General features: G+C 37.2%; 1 protein-coding gene across 3 annotated transcripts in view; it reads left to right on the forward strand.

The window, feature by feature from the left end:
• The window catches only part of PCSK5 (proprotein convertase subtilisin/kexin type 5), a 257,979-nt gene that overhangs the window by 168,188 nt on the left and 70,461 nt on the right, over positions 1-19,330 (forward strand). For all 3 annotated transcript variants that reach the window (XM_065663504.1, XM_065663505.1, XM_065663506.1), the window contains exons 13-17: positions 6,511-6,647; positions 13,832-13,975; positions 15,499-15,601; positions 16,148-16,341; positions 17,771-17,855. In XM_065663504.1, the coding sequence (XP_065519576.1) occupies positions 6,511-6,647; positions 13,832-13,975; positions 15,499-15,601; positions 16,148-16,341; positions 17,771-17,855 (663 nt within the window). The remainder of the gene's footprint in view (positions 1-6,510; positions 6,648-13,831; positions 13,976-15,498; positions 15,602-16,147; positions 16,342-17,770; positions 17,856-19,330) is intronic.

Consider the following 19,330-nt stretch of genomic DNA (forward strand, 5'->3'; position numbering starts at 1 on the left):
TGCATATTTTATCCTTAATGTTGGCATCCCCTAAAATGACTTCAGTAAGAAAACTTGTTAGTCAGAGGCACTGTGTATTCCTTTGCAGGCATTTGGTGGATTACACTGTCACTGGCTTGAGCCTCATGTGCATTCTTCAAAAACTGCATTACAGGGAACATCTGCTTTGTTGTTTGGAAAGAACTAAAGATGATTACATTGGATGTACTGCAGCAGAGGAAAATACAGGCTTGGAAAGCACTGTCTGGTGTGAGGATGAGGCTACAGTTAAGTCCAAAGGGGAACAGTATCCCCTTTTAAAAAACAGTTGGCCATTGGATTTGGCAGCATGGGTTCCTGAGTGTTTTTCAAACATACCAAGGTCAGTTCTAACAAACACTCAGTACAGGGCGGGCTATGGAGGAGAAGATAGATACAAAGATGACAGAAGAAGCAAAATCAGGGCTCATTTGTCTCCCACTGAACTCTTGGCTTGTTTAATTCTTGCCCTTTAAATTTAAAGCAGCTGCTGCCATTCGAACTGCGTAACAGAAATTTTTTAGCCACGTGATGGCAAGTTTCCAGGCCACTAGCTTCCTATGCTTATATGGCATGGACATTAATAATACCTCTTTTCAGTAACAAAAGGAAGAATTTTCATGACCATCTTTTTCCTATCATGAACCCTTAGATAATTAGTAAATTTTAATAATACCCTCATATGCAGAAAACTCTTAGAGCAAAAACAGGGCATTCTCATCTAATCTTGCTTGCTAGTTTGCTTCATAAAAAGCCTTGCTTATCAGAAGAGGAAACCTTTTCTTTATAGAACCACATTTTGATTTCTAGACCAGTCTGTCTTATGTCTTTATTGGAGTTTACACATTATACTTTAATAAAAACCCCAAAATGTTACGTATCCAAATATGATGAAAAGGATAGGGCCAAACTTTATGCTGAGTCTCACTGTTACAGTAACAGAAAAGGACTCTGTGGTGCTGTTAAGTCCAGGATGAACAAACAATATTCTGCTTGTATTATGCCTACAGGATGAAGAAATTCTCAGAAAACCATTTCTCATAATTCTTTCTTGCTATGTTTTATTTCATTCCAGTTGTTTTTTTTTTTTTTTTTTTGCAGAGTAAGTGTAGGACACAGGGAGAGTGAATAGACATCCCACTACCCTTCTACCAACCAGCCCTTGAACTGCAACTGCAACATCAATACCTCTAAAGATCTTGCAGTATTAACAGCAGATAGGGCAGGGAGCTCTGGAGATACTACAGACACATTAATTATAAAAAAATAGTAAACACTTATTTTCAATCTAAGAGGGAAAAAAATAATGTTGATTTTCTCAGCTCTCCAGTAAAGACAGGGTTGGGTTTTTTTTTGCACATGCAGAAGAGTAAATGAATTTATGTAGGTGACACTACCCTCCCTGTTAGTAAAACTGATCTTTGAATTTGCGCTAAGTGCAAGAAGAACGAAGTACAATATATCAGGGATCTAGAGTGACACGACTTTCTTTGATGACTGAGACTAGTAAAGAATTAATAAGGGATTTACAGAGTAGGCATCTATTGGCTTTTAGAATTCAGTGCCTCAAGTTCAGTTTTAATGGAAAATTAGAACCAGTCATTAAAAGTTTGATCTAATTTTCCATAGTTAAAGCAGTACTGAGGACAAGTGGCTAAGGACATATTTAGGATCCAGCTAAATGTCTCAGCTTCTGAGGTTTGTATTGAACCAAATAGAAAAGAGGGGATCTGTTTCAGTGAAGCTGTGGAAGAATGCTTGGTATTTCTACTTCCTGCAGGTAGGTTTGTCCCAGCTACTATAATGAGAATTAAATACTCTTTTCCCAGCCTTACGAAAACTAGACCCTCATCAGTCGTACTGTAACACTAGTAAGTGTTTCACTTGGAATAAACTGGATTATGTGATGGACAGTGTCTGCTACTGCCCTTACCCTAATCAGATCTCTCTTTTCAAACCTAGGATAGTGCAGGAAAAATCTGTGTATTCACACCAGGTTCATTCCTGCTCTTGCATAAGGATTTCTGCCTATTTAGAGTGAGGTTTCTGAAGGTTTACTGCAAATTCAATAGGAAAGCACAATAAGTATCAGCTATATAGCTGGCTGGCCAGTGTGGTGTGTGGAGCTCAACAGCCTGACGTGTCTGTAGGTTATGATGAAGCATTTCATATGGATGTGCGTAGTCCCTGAGGTCAAGTTCTCTATATTTAAAGATTGTGGTTGCTGTAATATCCACTAGTTCAGGCTGGCAGGCAGTGTACCCCACTGTTCATGCTAGTCTTCAAAAAACTTTATAATGACAGCTCAAAGATCTCCGTTGCTTCATGAAAGTAACTGTGATAACCAGATGTAATATGTAAATTAAAAAAAAAAAAAGTAAAACATGTGTATGCGTGGATTTTAAATATATCTTTAGATCCATATCCAGAAGGTTTAAGTGATCTTCCTTGATACATGCAGGTGAGAAAGCTTAAGAAGTGTCTGTATGCTTTCTGACCATTTATTTTTTCTCTGAGTTCTTCAGTGCAGGTAAGCAGTAGAGTCTGGCTGAAGCTTTGTTTAAGTCAGTTTGAGCTCTCTGCAGTTCCTCAGGGGCTATTTCTCACAGGGAGCTGGTGGTTGACCCCTGTGGAGAAGAGCCGCTCTAAGAATAATTGATCCAAGCATTTTCACATGTGCAGCTTGGTGAGGCATGCTGTACTCTTTTCAAACTGTAAATAAAGCTCACCTGAAACCATGTGGCCAATTAGACTAGTGAGCAAGTTCTGCTTGCCTGCCATTTAGCAGGCTGGAGCACATCATAAAGATTGCTACTACAGAGGAGAAAATAGCCTTTTCTTGCCAGCTACTGCACTGCAGCCCCAGCCATCTGCTTGCGGGGCTTCCTGGTTCTTGGTGTGGTCAGTTCAATATATAAGCAAGGCTGCCAGATAGGTGCAGCTGCACCTTCTGAGTTGGAAAAAAAAACAACTTCTCGATAATAAAAAAACTCTTTCTTTGCATACAACTTTTATTTTTTGTGATGGGCAATGGTGGTGTTGCCTGGATCCCCTACCCCATGGCCTTTTCACACATGAATTTAAAAATTAAAACAAATTCAAATTCTTCAGAGCATTTAGGAACTTACTGATTCTTTGCTAAAAAGCTGGCACACTTGTTTGGTTGTTTTTTTAAAGCTAGTAGATTTATATGTGGGAGACGAGCTTTATGTTCCTACTTGTCAAGTTCCAAGAAAGTGGCTAATTGTCTTCCTCTGGGCTTAACATTTGATTACAGACTACCATTTCTACTTGAGGTTATATTTTTAGATAGAAATGTGGTGCAATTTCTAGGCTCTTAAATTTGTTTCAAGGAAATAATTATTTTACTCTACACTCTGTGATATGTATATTCTTATACAGACCTGTATATGGCAAGTGATGAGTATGTCATTAAATTTCTCAGAGAGGAGAGTCACAATGCTGTTCATTGTGAGAAGGCATGTAGTCACATCCACTGTAACTTGAATGTCCTGTTAATAAGAGAGATTACATGAGTAATTGAATAACAGGTCTGGCCGTCTGTTACAGTTATGATAACGAATAAGTTACAAAGACTCAAATGTTCTGGCTCACTTTGGTCATTCATGTTACATGCATGAGTACAGATGATGCAGATGCATATGATCGTGGTCATAAGAATTACCAAATCATTCTAATAATTGTATTTAACCATTTTAACGTGTAGTAACCTGTAATACTGAAATAACACTTCATCAGACAATATACTAATAATTTACTAGTCCACTATAAGCTCTGTTTGTGTCATTGATATGAATTTTGGTTTAGTATCAATATGAAAATAACAACATCAATTAACTATATGGACTGGCTCCATGCTCCTTAAGGTATTCTATTCCATTTGTATTTCTTTCTGAATAAGGAAAAGTACACCTGAACATTTAATCACTTGATTCATTCGTTTTATACCACTGAAAGGGAAATCCATGTACTGCCTCACAGGTTCTTTAATTTAAGAGTTTAGTGCATAAGCAAAGCAACAAATACTTCAACACACAAACAGCCTCAGAGTCAGTATCTTTTTTTTTTTTGTAGCTGTTCTTTTGATCTGTCAGTAGCTTTTTGACTTATTTGTAGAATCTTGTAGAAACACAGTTCACACATTGAAAGATTCCAGTTTAAACCTTATTTCATAAAATTCAGATCTTTCCCAAAGAATACTTCCAAAAAACTAGTCAGTTTCTCTGAAGGAACATAACCATATTTTCCCTATTTCCCTATTTCAGTTGGAGATGTGAATGCTTACAGTTACAGCCATAACATATTTTTAGGTAAACAGAGGAAGGGAAGTTAACCTCTGATAAGGTCATAATGGATTTTTTTCTCTTCCTCCCAAATTACTTAAATAATGATGCAGTACTAAAATGGAAATCTGACAGCAATTTAAAATTCAAAAGCATGACAAATAAAAAATACTATGGGAAACATTTGGCTAATTACAGTAAAAATAAACAGCAACTTGTGTTTCTATGTATGTGAATGGAAGCCCACTGAATACCAAATTTACAATATAATTGCACAGTACTTACATAATACTATATAATTTAGTTGCCACAATGGCAAAGAGGAGTATTACTACCTTGACAGATTGACAGGGTGTTTAGAAAGTAATACATTAGTTATCAGCAAAACACAGTATGACAATTTGACGAACTGTTGGAAATATCCTACATAATGACTTAAATTGAACATACCCATGTGTAAACACTGAGTAATAACTGCGTAATAATTTCTACCCTTTCAGTAAATGATGTGTGCCATGTGTTTGTGAGATTTGCTGCATTCACACAACTGATTTGACAGTGAAATGAAACAGGCCAATTCTGCTGGCAGAATAAATATATATACACACACATATAGACTGATGCGCACAAAGGCACAGAACTGCATCAGAAAAAAATTGTGCACAATTATCAGATAAAATGAAGCCAAATTCTAAATATATATATTTAAATTCAGTGTTATCAGTGCTAATAAAAATCTTATTCGACATTCATTAAAAATGGGAAAAGGTTGCACAAGTGAGAGTGTGAATGTCAGCATTGCGCTGAGTCCTATAAAGTGCACGAGGCATGTAGCATGCGGGTCTATACAGGTCCTAATGCAGTAGTGTGAATACACAGTACCTGACCATGTGCCTCTGACTTACCAAAGTTTTCACAATAAATACGGCATTTATTCACATTCTGTGTGGTGAGTTTTACCAGAAATTGACACATACATTGCTACAAAAGTATCCTGCTTTCCCAGTGTTTGCTGAACTTTACAACCTTTTGAGAATAAAGCTTGAAATTACCTTAGAAAATAACAGTTAAGAACCATGCAAGTGCAAAATGCCCTAATATTTTTGTAGTGTAATGCCAACCTTTTTCTGTTTTATGGAAAAGGGTTTTAAATATGTTGGATTCTCTACTGAAAGATCTTGGTTTATGAAAAGTATTTAAGCATAGCTATTACCAGTGGAATTTTCACACAAATTAAAACAGTGATAAATATATATATATATGCATACTTATATATATTCACATATGGATAAAAATATATGTAATAGAAATCTGTGTGTATATATATCTCTATAGAAATATATAGATATAAATATACATGGTTGTATGTAATAAATAAACGTGACAGCAAAAAAAAAAAAATCTCATTAGTAAACTCCAGTTTCAGATAACAAAATCTCCTTCCTCTTCCCTTATGGGATCAGCATTCCATTGCAGCCTCTGAACTGGGCCTCCATACTAGAAATTACCATGATCCAGGCCTAAACTCAAACCTCTTCACCCACAACCTGGGTAATTAAATTATGTTAATGTAGATGGTTAGTGCCATTAATCTTTCCATTTTACCCAAACTTAATTCTGTCAAGTGTTTGAAAAGAGTTATACCTTGGTCATTTGAGGACTGAGACCAATCCCTCAGTGACATTTTATTTCCTTACAAGAAGTCACATATATTGAATTGGTAATGTTGTCTCAGTCACTTCATGTTTTTTACTGCTTTTAAACCCCTTTTAAGTATTCCAATCCAAAGCCAAAAATAAATGTTGCATCAATTTTCCTACTTAAGAGTTGTTTGTATTTGTGTCATGCTGCTAAAGCAAAATATATGCTGTATTGTCTGCACTTTTCCCAAGACACATGAATCCTATTAAACAGTATTAGTTTTTGTTTGGGGGTTTTTCAATAAATTATTTTTCCATTCTCTTTCACATTAGACAAATGATGACATGTGAAGAATCTTTTCCATCAAAACAAGAAACTGTTGAATGTACTTGAAATATGTGTGGGAAATCTATTATGAACAACATTATGTAAAGGCACAATTGAATGAACTGGCTAATTAGTGTATAATTCAAGATATTGCAGACTTGGGAGCCTTAGCTCCCCAAATAAAACAGTTCACTCAAAATAATGCCGTTATTTATTTTAGGCTATTTGATCATTCCATGGAAGGATTCAAAAACTGGGAATTCATGACTACTCACTGCTGGAGTGAAAAAGCAGCAGGTGACTGGATTTTGGAAATCTGTGACACTCCATCTCAGCTGAGAAATTTCAAGACTCCAGGTATGGCTCTAACCCTTATTTGGACTGGGTGAGTTCAAAAGAATGCTTGCAGTTCATTATACTGCCTTGACTGTTTTCCAACTTTTATTTACAGCTGGAACATCTCACTGGTTTTAGTATGAAGGCAGAGCTGTAAAGAGCATCGTAGAATCATAGAATAGTTAGCGTTGGAAAGGACCTTAAGATCATTTAGTTCCAGCCCCACTGCCATGGGCAGGGACACCTCACACTAAACCATCCCACCCAAGGCTCTCTTCAACCTGGCCTTGAACACTGCCAGGGATGGAGCATTCACAACCTCCCTGGGCAACCGATTCCAGTGCCTCACCACCCTAACAGGAAAGAATTTCCTCCTTATATCCAATCTAAACTTCCCCTGTTTAAGTTTGAACCCGTTACCCCTTGTCCTGTCTCTACAGCCCCTAATGAATAGTCCCTCGCCAGCATCTTTAGAACCCCTCTTCAGATACTGGAAGGCTGCTAAGAGGTTTCCATGCAGCCTTCTCTTCTCCAGGCTGAACAGCCCCAACTTTCTCAGCCTGCTTTCATACAGGAGGTGCTCCAGTACCTCAATGTACCTATAGAATCACTTCCTGTTATCAAAAAGCACTGTAATCAGTGTTTTAAGCTGTTGTTTAAAGCGTTGATTACAGTGCTTTAAACAAAGCTAGGTATTTGCTAGGCACAGTCTTTTGTGGGAAAAGATACAAAGCTGCATCAAAGTGCATGTGTCACATCTGCAATAAATTATAGTCTCCTCATAGAGGAATCTCTTTTCTTGAATGCTGAATATAGATTTATCAGACAAGTCTTCAACATAAGTTAGAGCAGCCCAGAGTTACTCTGCTGCATTCAAATTGCTTGTGACTTTCATGGCTGATATAGGGCCCATATTTACTTAGCCTTTATCAGCTATATATAGGGCCCAGGGATTTATTTTCATGTTGGTTTTGTTTCCTTTGTGTTTTTTATCCTACACATAAGAAAAAGGGGCATCTATTGGTATTTACACAACTAGAAAATTCCACCATCCAAAAGAAATTCATGGCTTGCTACCACTGGTAGGTTGCAGTGTGCAGTGTGTGGCTGCAGTGTGTGTATGGGTACAGTGCTTAGAAGTGGCATTCATCCACTCCCAAACTGTGCTCCTACTAAGAATTTTTGAGGCTACAGGCATTCTTCTGCTTTTAATTCCCACTGCACAGTTCAGTTTCATTCACACATTTCAATATGAGCACTGAGTTTGAGGGAAGGGCTTTCAAAGAACTCATGGAAGTACATGCTTACTTGTGTTTGTTGGTTATGAAGTATGAGTATATACTTGCCTTTGGACTTAATGAAAATTTAAATGTTAAAAACCATTTTGAAATAGATACATTATACACAGACAAGAATACCACTGTTTCTGCATGAATACTAAATATCCTTCTCTAAAGGCTCCTTCAGAGCCCCACATCAAAATAGGTGGAAACCCTTCAATACAAATAATCAAAGGTGAAATATCACTTTATTGAATGTTCTAGATTAAACATGTTAGAGAGACTAATACTGTGGATGTACAGGAAATCATTTATCACTAAATCAAAATTAATACTCTGATTGGACAGTGTATTAGAATGCAATAATATTACATTGTATAGTTGATCACTGCTTTCTGATAGATAAAAATGTAAGAATTCTGCTATGAAATGTGTATGAAACTACAATAATATTAGCAATAGAATTAGTTTATAATTCAGTAAAATAAAAGATACATTTAATTTCAGGCAGCTAGGTAAACTCACAAAGCAGTACAAATCTTCTTATTGATTTGCTAAAAGTCAGTTCTGAATTTTAAGACATAGATGTTAATTTAAAGTACTTGAATTTATAAAAGTATGTCTTTGTGAGCTTTGCAATAGGTGGTTTTTAAATTTGTTCCTGAATTAGTAGGTTAATGGAAGTCGTAAAAATGATTGAAATCAGCCTCACCAAGTGCAAGTGCTTATATTTTTCTGCTACATGAAGAAGGACACCTAAACATTGACTAAAATGTAAACTTCAGTGCTTTGAGCTTAAGATAAGAAAGTCTAGTGTGACAGGGCATGTGCATGTAGTTGGCTATTTTAAAAGAATGTTAATTGTTTCAGTTCTACTCTGTCCAGGAAAGGCCCATTAATGTTTCTGCCACCAGATATTGCACTGGAGTACTTCATCTTCCTCTTGGTTGAAATCTGGTTTGTTAAATTATTTGTATTGGAATAAAGGCTACGTGCAGTCTACGTGTTCGAAGTAACTGTGCCTTTCTGTGAGGCCAGCTGGTTCAGTCGCTCCTGCAGCTTACAAGCTCAATAGGACTATTTCCATCATGACTTAGAGCAAGCAAGGGCACAGGAGGAATTCTAATATATGAACACAGAGTTGTCCAGGTTCTTTACTATTCCAAGTGGTGCATAGGCCCAACTTAACTGGGTTTATACATTTTACTTTGAACAAAAATTAATCCTCTGATTTCAAAATTATGACAAACTAGAACTGCTGATTTTATGCTGCTTAGATAAATTTTTGTCTAAAAAAATCTAACAGACAAGTTTCGCTCCACTGCTGTTGAAGTTGACAGAATTGAATGAGAGTTTTACTTCTTTATTTCTGCTCTTCATTATCTGAATTATGTTAGTTTTAATGCAGCAGATGGCCACATAGCCAATCTCTCTGCCTGTCTTATATTCTTGTGAGACCTCACCTGGAGTATTGTGTGCAGTTCTGGTGTCCTCAACATAAAAGGGACATGGAACTGTTGGAACAAGTCCAGAGGAGGGCCACGAGGATGATCAGGGGACTGGAGCACCTCCCGTATGAAGACAGGCTGAGAAAGTTGGGGCTGTTCAGCCTGGAGAAGAGAAGGCTGCGTGGGGACCTCATAGCAGCCTTCCAGTACCTGAAGGGGGCCTATAGGGATGCTGGGGAGGGACTCTTTGTCAGGGACTGTAGTGACAGGACAAGGGGTAATGGGTTAAAACTTAAACAGGGGAAGTTTAGATTGGATATAAGGAGGAAATTCTTTCCTGTTAGGGTGGTGAGGCACTGGAATCAGTTGCCCAGGGAGGTTGTGAGTGCTCCATCCCTGGCAGTGTTCAAGGCCAGGTTGGATGAAGCCTTGGGTGGGATGGTTTAGTGTGAGGTGTCCCTGTCCATGGCAGGGGGGTTGGAACTAGATGATCTTGAGGTCCTTTCCAACCCTAACCATTCTATGATTCTATGATTCTCTTATTGCATGTCTCAGTTGTCTGCATAACCTGAAATTTTCAGGATGCTAAACCAGCTGTCATAAGCCAGAATTTTTAAAACCTGTTATGTAATATGAGGCCAACAAGTCCCCATTGAAAACTGAGATAATCAGTGTGATTTTCAAAATTGTTGAGCAGTGAACAACTCTTTATTAAAGTCTGTGGTAACTCTGGGGTGGCCAGTGCCATTTAAAAGTAAACTGTATACTCAAGTGTTTAACTTTGAAGAACAACATTTTGAAAATCTTGATTATCATCCTCTAGAGCTCTGGAAAAAAAAAAAACATTATTGCTGGTGCTTCAGTTTTCACATAATTTTATCTGCAGCAAGCACATCTCACCATGGTTTTGCAGTGGGGAAAGGTTCTTAGCTAAGTGATGTTGATTGCACGAGTAAATGCAGAGCAAAATTCCCAGTACACTAAAAAGCAGTATTCGTTAAAAGTATTTGAAAAAGCAGCTGTAGACTATGAGCAGAACTGTTCAGGGATTCAGCGATGTTTGGTGTTTGTGGGTTTGTTTTAATTTGGTAGAAGGAAGGTATTAAACAAGTAATTTAATCAGATTACTGAAAAGATAAAAATCAATTATTTTCAACAACATCTTCCAGTTGTTATTCCTAATACAGCCAGGAATGTCTCTGGACGTTCTCAAGTACAATTTAGGGTAGCTTTTCTGCCTTTGTGTGAACTGGAACCCAGTTCCCTAGCACACTCCCTGTATTAAAGCCTACAAGTGAGGTACCATGGAGCTATTTTGCAAACTTCATCAGGGCTATTCTCTAAACAACTCTTACAGTCCTTTTTTGTCACTAGGACAGTGTAAAAGTGGCCAACTACATTTCCAGCTTTACTCTTTAAAGCCTTTTCCTTCATGTTTCTGTTTTACATATATAGTTGTAAAGGTCTTGCTGACTTACTTATTTTAATATATTATATATACTTTTCTCACTGCTACAGTTGCTAATCTCAAGGTACAGATTGCTTTTGCTCTGTGAGGAATAACTCCTAGACTTTGCTGTAAAAGAAAGGGGGCAGTAAAGCCAGAGGATGTGGAGAAGGTAGACTTGTCCAACCAAGGGTTGAGGAGGAAGCTGGTACACTAAAAGAATTGTACTGGAGGGTTTACTTTTTACTTTCTTTCAACTGCAATGAAACAGTGCTTGAGACTGGTTAGGTTTTTGCATGCATTTGGATTTCACAAGATGCAGCGTGGTTGTATTTGGATGTGGTGTGGTTGTATTTGGATCCTGGATCACTGTATACTATCTAGTAATATGTGCCCGGAATTTCTAGAGCCCTGTGATGGAAACTGTCCAGTAACACTTCTGTTCAGAAAGATCTGAGAGTGCCTACCATTTATTAGTGGTAGATAAACTCTGCTGTTTTGGTATGTTGGGGTTAGTCATCTCGCTGAGTTAACAAAAGGTGCTTAAACACAATTTATGCTGCCTCAGTAGTTTATCACCATAGCCTGCAGTTTATCAGTGATATCACCGTCATGCCTGTTTCTTTTTTCTATTGAGTGCATGTGTTTGTTTAGCTATTGAAAGGTCTTATAATTAGGGGCTGCAGTTTTCCTGTAATCAAATTGAGAACAAAGAGCCAACATGTCATCATATCCCTACATTGGCAAGGTAATGCCACATCTGTTACCTGTAAAAAAATTCAGGGTTCAGTTCATAAAAGTAGTGCATGTGATTTCTGCACTTAATTCTGTAGAGTTTATGGAGGTGGACATGTGCTTTCTGTGAAACACTGTGATACACTCTTTCTCCTATATACAGTATCGGAGCTCTGTTACATACTAAATACAAGCAGAGTAAAGAATTATTATAGCCTAGGTAAATGATGGAATCAGCCAGAAATGGGGAAAGATTTTGGCTCAAGTGTGCACACTTTGTTTATTCGTTATAGAAGTATAAGTATATATACTTAGTTATTGAAATATTTTCATTGTGCAAATTAAACCTGCCTTGAGGCAGACTTCATTTATTTGCTGGCAAGTTACATGAATTTTTCCCCTTTATTTATTGAACCATTCTTAAAAGGCATCTAATCTTCTGAAAGACCCTGCAGTATTCCCCTATTTTGCTGCCCTTTTGCACCAGTTCTTCTTGCAGTAACGTTAGTACAAACCCTTCCAAGAGTATGAAGCCTGGACAAAATACGCTGTGCCTGAGCAGCATCTTTATCTGTGTTATTTTCAGTGGGTCCTTGCAAATACCCTTTTTCTTCTAGTGTGCAGTATTTTTACCAATGTTCTGAATGAAGTCTAAAATCAAGCCTTAGTTTAGTGATCTTCAGAGCATAATAGTGACAAGGATGAAAAGATCTGAATGACTTAGCAAAACACTTGTTTTGTTTGATTGCATACAATATATCATGGTCTGTATGCTGTAGAAGTGGATTAAAACATAAGAAGGATAGAAGCTGTACGTGGAGAAGCAGCACTTCAAAAAGCCTGTAGATATGACTGCGTATCTGGTTAAAAATGAACTCCCTGTGTGACTTAATTTCCTAAAAAGAAAAGTGCCCTGAAGGACCCAGCCGAATCACTCTAAAGAACATTGAGAGGTAGCTTGATCACCACGTGTCTATACAGGAAGAAAATATGTGATTTGGGCATTTTTAACCTAGTGGTGGCTAAAGAGGCTGTGCACTAGAGGCAGGAAAAGATAAATCAAAAATACAGTGCATGCAGGTTTACAGCCAAGGTAATCAGGCACTAGTTTGGCAGTAGATATAGTAGACTCTTCATCAGTTAATTTTTTAAATCAAGATTGAATGTCTCTTTAAAAACAGTAATGGTTTGATGTAGCTGTGAAAAGTTGAAAGCTGCTGTGTGAAACAACTGTCTTGTGACACAGCCTCTTGCCTATAGTTTTTTCTCAACAACTGAGGATAGAGCAGAGAAGGTTTCAAGTGAAATGTAGAAATTTCTGTCCCAGAAAGATAAAATTGATTTGGCATGAGACAGAGACAAAACAGATTCCTGTCTTTATGCCCAGTATAAGCCACCTAAAAGAGTTGGGCTATCATCTGTCAGGTAGTAGTTTTGCTTGTTGTTGCTTACTGCTTGAAGGATGAATGTAAAAGCAGAGACATTTTATTGCCTTGGTCATGTCAATGGATGATACCAAATGACATTGGGAAAAATACAAGAAATCACTTGTAAGGGTCAAAGTAGTTTGCTTGCGCAGCTTGAAAAGGTCCAAGCAAACAGTATGGAAGCTCAAATTATTGAGTGTCATTAAAATAAAAAAAAAAGAGGAAGATTTATCTTCACTAGATAGTATAGACAGAAAGGTAGGAACTGGAAATTCGCACTTGGTAGGAGGCAGCGTGAACTGATGGCTTGATAGATATTTAATTTTTCATTCTTCCCACAAAAAAACTTGCCAAAAAGTCAGATAATGCTCCATGTAGGCAACCATTTCTTTTATTTCTTCACTCAAGTAGCGTGAGGATAAAATATTAGTGATGAATACAGAAAATGCAGTGATATATCTGCCAAAATAAATAAGAAATTATGCTGGTTTGGGAGGGGACACTCATGTACTTCCACGGAGATTTTAAATGAAGCTGTTTCTTGTTCACCAGTTGAAAACCATATACATTTTCCAAATAACTGTATGGCCAAAGAGTGTGTTTATTGTTTATATTGAGTTCAGCCCATGGTGCAAACTTTTTACTAGACCTACAACAAGCCAGAGCACAATGAAGATACCATGTAAAAATCTGATTGAAGAAAGTGTGCTTTCTCAGTTTATAGTGAAGCAGCGATTATACTATCTAAGGCACTTACTTGAAAAGTGTTTTCCATACATGCTCACAAAATCATGTTAACAAGAGATATGGTTTTGTAACACACAAAAAAGCTAAATGGTTTCTAAAAATAGATTTTAAATGCTTCTAGGCAAATTGAAAGAGTGGTCCTTGGTACTGTATGGAACATCAATCCAGCCTTACTCACCAAGAAATGATTTTCCAAAAGTGGAAAGAGTGCGCTCTAGTCCAGTTGAGGACCCTACAGAAGATTATGGAACAGATGACTATTCAGGTGTGTACATTCTATTACTCTGATTGTGCCTTCACAGAATATGTAGTGGGTCGAAGGAGTGCCCTGAGACTCAGCATATATATAATATATGCGAACTGGATTCTTAATTTAAGGTTAGAACTATTTGTTTCATAATTTAAAGTTAGATATTGTCATTTTATCAGTATGACTTTGTAAGCATAGAGCTACATATTTTTTAAGCTGCATTTAATATACTATGAAGAATGCACTGCTTTTCATAGAAGTATATAAAAATATACATTCATATATATACAATATATTCATATATACAGTATAGTCATATACGTATATCAAATGTGTATATGAAGAACATATCTTCTACATCTGTATTGTTTCTTAGTCATCCCTACAGAATTTTGTCAACCTTACCATTAGTCTTTAATAGAACTAGATTTTTGGCACTGCAAAGTATGTCAAGTTGGTAGTTTCCTATATGTATTCCAACATGAGAAGCATCGTGTAGATGGTTAGGGCTGATGAATCTGAAGTATTGCTCTGGTAAGTAAACAGCAGGACAAAGTTCAATTTAGAAGTTTCTGTTATTAGTCTCCTGCACAGTATGTCAGACCCACAGTTCCGATTTAGATTAAGAACTGCTGAACTCTGTTGTGGTAGGTGATGAAATACTGCTTTCTGTGCTGCAAATGTCACTAACTTCTGAAGTTTTTGTATGAAGCAAACTCACTTTATTTCAAGTTTACCTGATGTTAGGATAAATTTCAAGGTGGCTGTCAAACTCAAGACGTTTCATTCATGAGAGAGCGGTGATCCTGAAAGTTACAACTTCACCCATGGGTTTTGTTCGTCTGCATAAAGGCAGGAGTTGATGGTTTTCTCCTTGCAGAGCAGAAAGGACCTATTTGAAAACTGTGAACTTAGAATCATAGAATATATTGAGTTGAAAGGGATACATGGATTATCAAGTCCAACATGAGATGGAAGACTTGCTAATCAACAAGTAATAGCTAAGGTTTTGCAGCATGTAGCAACTCAGAGGAAATCACATCTACGCCTTTGTGCCTGGTTCAGTTGGGTTGTGGTAGCCACTTGAACCAGTTGTTGTCCAGTTGGTAACCAGAGTGGTAGCCACCAATCATATTGTTCATCGTTTATGTTGACCTGCTTGTTTTAAGTGATTTTGCTAATAATTCCTCATTATGAAACAGAAGCCCTTGCACATTTCTGAATGAAATTCAGAATGATTTGTTACTTAATAGGAAAGCATCTGTTTGGATCCAGAAATAGATTCTGTGATAGATTCCATGGAGAATGACACACTTGCTAGAAATCATAAATCCGTGTTAGTAAATACTGAGACCAGGATTTGCAAGGTCTTTTCATACCAAAAATCTCTTTTTGGTGCTGCCAAATTTCTGTTTGGAATTCACATCAAACAGGGAAACAAAGTGATTGCATTATACATTAAAATAATATGTTTTAAGGGTGGTAAGTACTAAATGAAAAGTTTTAATCCCTTTTCCCCGTGTCTGGTTTTGTTACAGGTCCCTGCAATGCAGAATGCAGTAAAGTAGGGTGTGATGGGCCAGGACCAGATCATTGTACTGACTGTCTGCACTACTACTACAAATCTAAGAACAACACGCGGTAAGGCCAAAAGAAAAATATCTTTACTTCATAGATTTCTTGATACATAGCCTAAGTTCCTTTCCTCTTCTATTTGATGCAGCCATGGATAATTCATTGGCCAATGAATTTGACAATTTTTCTCATGAGTTGAAAACAAAACCCCAGTTAATCATTAGTTAAAGTGCAGCCTTCAAACGCTCTTCTCTTATTCTTTCCCATGTCTTGATTATTTTTTCATGAAACTGTATATGTATATATATATAAAACTGTGATAACTACTACAGCTTCTGTGATTGAACAAGATAGGAAGAAATGTAGATGCTTAAAAATGGTATTGTATGACTGTCTGACAAGGCATTTGCCAGTGAGATAGCATATTTAGTAGAGAAATAGATGGAAGAGGCAGCTTAATGCAATACTTCGGAGGGTTACATCTTAATAAACACATGATCATTAGAAAAGCGGTAATGCTGAGAGATATTTCTGCTTGGCAGTCATGGTCCAGGAATGTAGTGGCAGGTTATTTCATTAACGACTCTGCCTTCTCTTCACCGCTGTCTGCAGGATCTGTGTTTCAACCTGCCCACCTGGTCACTACAATGCAGACAAGAAGCGCTGTAAAAAATGCTCACCCAACTGTGAAACCTGTGTTGGAGGCCATAGTGACCAATGCATGACTTGTAAATCTGGGTACTACCTGAATGAAGTAACCAATAGCTGTATTACCAACTGCCCTGATGGGTTTTACCTGGATAAGAGTTAGTATTTCTTGTTGTTTCTTTACTGTGGCTACAGAATTTGATCTGGGGATGTTGCTGGAATACTTACGAGCAGGAAAAGTGTATGGTGATTCATCTATCTCTTATTTTATTCCTCTTATTAAATTGTTGCCAGGTGTGATAAAGAATCTGCTCAAAAATCTTCCTTTATTTTAAAAAACATGCTTAATGGCACAGTAGCAGAAGGAGGGCAGTTCAAGAGCAAGTCAGCTGCAGGACAGAGCAGGTTGTCACTACTCCAGAAAGGGTCAGGCAGCATGCACATTCTGAACATGAAGCATTCTCTATTTCTCTAAATTCAAATGACATGGTGTCAGGTAGAAGAGAGAGCTGCAGAATCGACCATGGGTACTGATCTGGAATTCTAATTAAAATAGGCTCCTTAGATGCAAAATGTTGTTGCAGTTAATGTTTTTGACAGACCTACATACCTGCAGTGATGTAATGACCCAAGAGCAGTAATCCTCTGCCATGTGAGACAGCTGCCTTCAGTTTTCTCCTGTGATTGCCAAGTAGACTGCCCATGTTTAATTTTCAGCTTTGACTAGCAAAAGCAGTTAGACATATATTCAAACATGTGCTTAAAACTGCAATGACTTTGGCCACATTGGTAGAAGATAAATATATGCTCAGGAGCTTTGTTCATCTAGGTACCTAACCTTTTGTTTTCTGCATCATGAAGCTGTGTGTTCATTTCTGAGAATTAGTAAAAACAGGTACTAATTTAATTCTTCCATTTTTCACTGCATGAAAACTACAGTAAAGGGAATTCCTTTACACCCAGTTAAGAGGCACAGATGAAAATTTAGGATTAAATGGGAACATCAGATTTTTCTACTCAGAAAGGTACATGGCACTGCATCTCAAAAGAGAGCAGGTCCGAAGAGAGAGAGATCTTTTAAAATAGGGAGCTCTTGACATGAAAAGGCAGGTGTTAAGTAATTTATGTGTTGACTGTGTTAAGATCAGACCTGTTCATGCAGGTGCATCTTTCAGTTCCAAATCACGAACACAGGACAGGCTGCTTGAATGGGAAGTGTAAAAGGGAAATTGCAGGATGGTCTTTGGAACACAGGCAATCATTTCTGCATATCACTGCTATATGAAAAGATGATTTAAGTCCATATTATAAATAGTCTAAATTTTTTAATGTTTATAAAGATTTTTAATGACCTCAGAACATCTTTCTCAAGGTACACCTATAACTTCAAATGTCTAGAAATAGATTAAACCATTTGATGTTTGATGGGAAAAGCTAATGATAGGCAGAATTTAGCTACTCTAGTCTAGCTTGCTGTTTCCTTTCCTGATGTCAAGCTAGAAAGTAGTAAGTTGTGTAATAATATATCCATATAGTTTTATTAAAATGACCAAGGTTTTCTGGGCTGTTATCTTTTTTCCTTTGTAGATAAGATTGTTTGCCGAAAATGTAGTGAAAACTGTAAGACATGTGTTGAATACCAAATCTGCACAGAATGCAAACATGGCCTAAGGTAAGGAAATGATGGATGTTGCTAAACACCATACCTGAAGAGGTCTACAAGGTTGTGAATACACAATGAAGAACATCAGATAGCTATTTAACCTTGAATGGCCCTCATTTCATGTGTTTCATCAATGTTCAGTTTGTAATATAGTGTTTTCTTCCACTACTTCGTGCCAGCTTGGCTAACAACAGGTTTTTAGAGGGTCTTTCATTTTAGGTGAAATAAAAAGCACAGTCATGTGGCAGGCTGGCTCCTTCACTTTTCTGACCTACAGTCAAGCATTATTTTAGCAGTAAAGCTGATAAATCATATTGATCTTTCTGATTCATTCCTGTGATGGTTTGAAAGTATTTTCTTATCTATATTGTATTTCTTCCGACATCCAGTCATTCACTTATCTCAAGTACCTCAGGCTCAATTCTATTACAGTTTAGTGTGCACATATTTTAAACAGCAGTGGGTATTTTTTCTTCATAGGAGGACTTAATCATTCTTGAAACTGATAGGTAAAACCTACAAAGCAGCAGTACACATTTCAAGCTCCTTTATGAATGAAGGACCTTTTGATCCAAGCAGCAAAGGCCAGAAATCTTGTAAAATTCATGAGGGAATGAATGCTGGCTTTATGCCACAAAAAATATGAAGTCAGTATTCAGTATCTGTAGGGGGCTGTAGTTCTTCTTGCAGAATATGAGCGTTCTGCAAACGTTTTAATGTGGGGCTTTTACCTTCCATCAAAGTGGATTTTCATCTCTTAGTAAAAGCTGAATGTTGTTTGCCTCTAGGACATCGATAGCTGAATTCCTTTACATTTTGTAAAGGAATTCTCATTTCTGTGTGTTTATGTTGCATCTACATTTTCCAAGTGCCTGCACAAGTTTTGTTATGAATATCTACTTTTTTTAAAAGTGACCTGTTGAAAAGGAAATGTGATCTAATCAGAAGGAAAGCATGGATCAGATCAGAACATTGGTCTATTCATACTTCTGTGAAATGCGAGTATCTGCTTCCCTTTTAAAATGTTAATTAATTTGCAGGTCATGTTAAGATTTTGGAGAATTTTAATACACTCAGCATGACCTTCTGTGTAACTGCAAAATCTAATCAGTTAATTAGCTGTCTAGAAGTTCCTGCAATGAGAAAATATGCCAGGAGACCAAAGATGACATAGTTTGGGACCTTATAGGACACAGTCGCTATAGAAAAGTTATGCCCACATTTTCTTCATCTCCTAGAAACTGACTTTCCCTATCCGTTAACACAAAAAGCAGTTTGTAGCACCAGTGAAGAAAGCAGACAAGTCTATTCACTGTGAGGAGAAATCAGAACATTAAAAACCCCCAAAAAAACAAATTAACCCAAACTTAATGTTTTCTTGAGCAATATTAGCAAACTGAGATTGATTTTTAGTAACGTTTTGGAAAAACACATCTGTGTGGGTTTGCCAGATAAGGGCAGCCTTGCAGAACAATCATTTCATG

This window comes from Lathamus discolor, chromosome Z (assembly GCF_037157495.1).
Source record: "Lathamus discolor isolate bLatDis1 chromosome Z, bLatDis1.hap1, whole genome shotgun sequence".
NCBI lineage: Eukaryota > Metazoa > Chordata > Aves > Psittaciformes > Psittacidae > Lathamus > Lathamus discolor.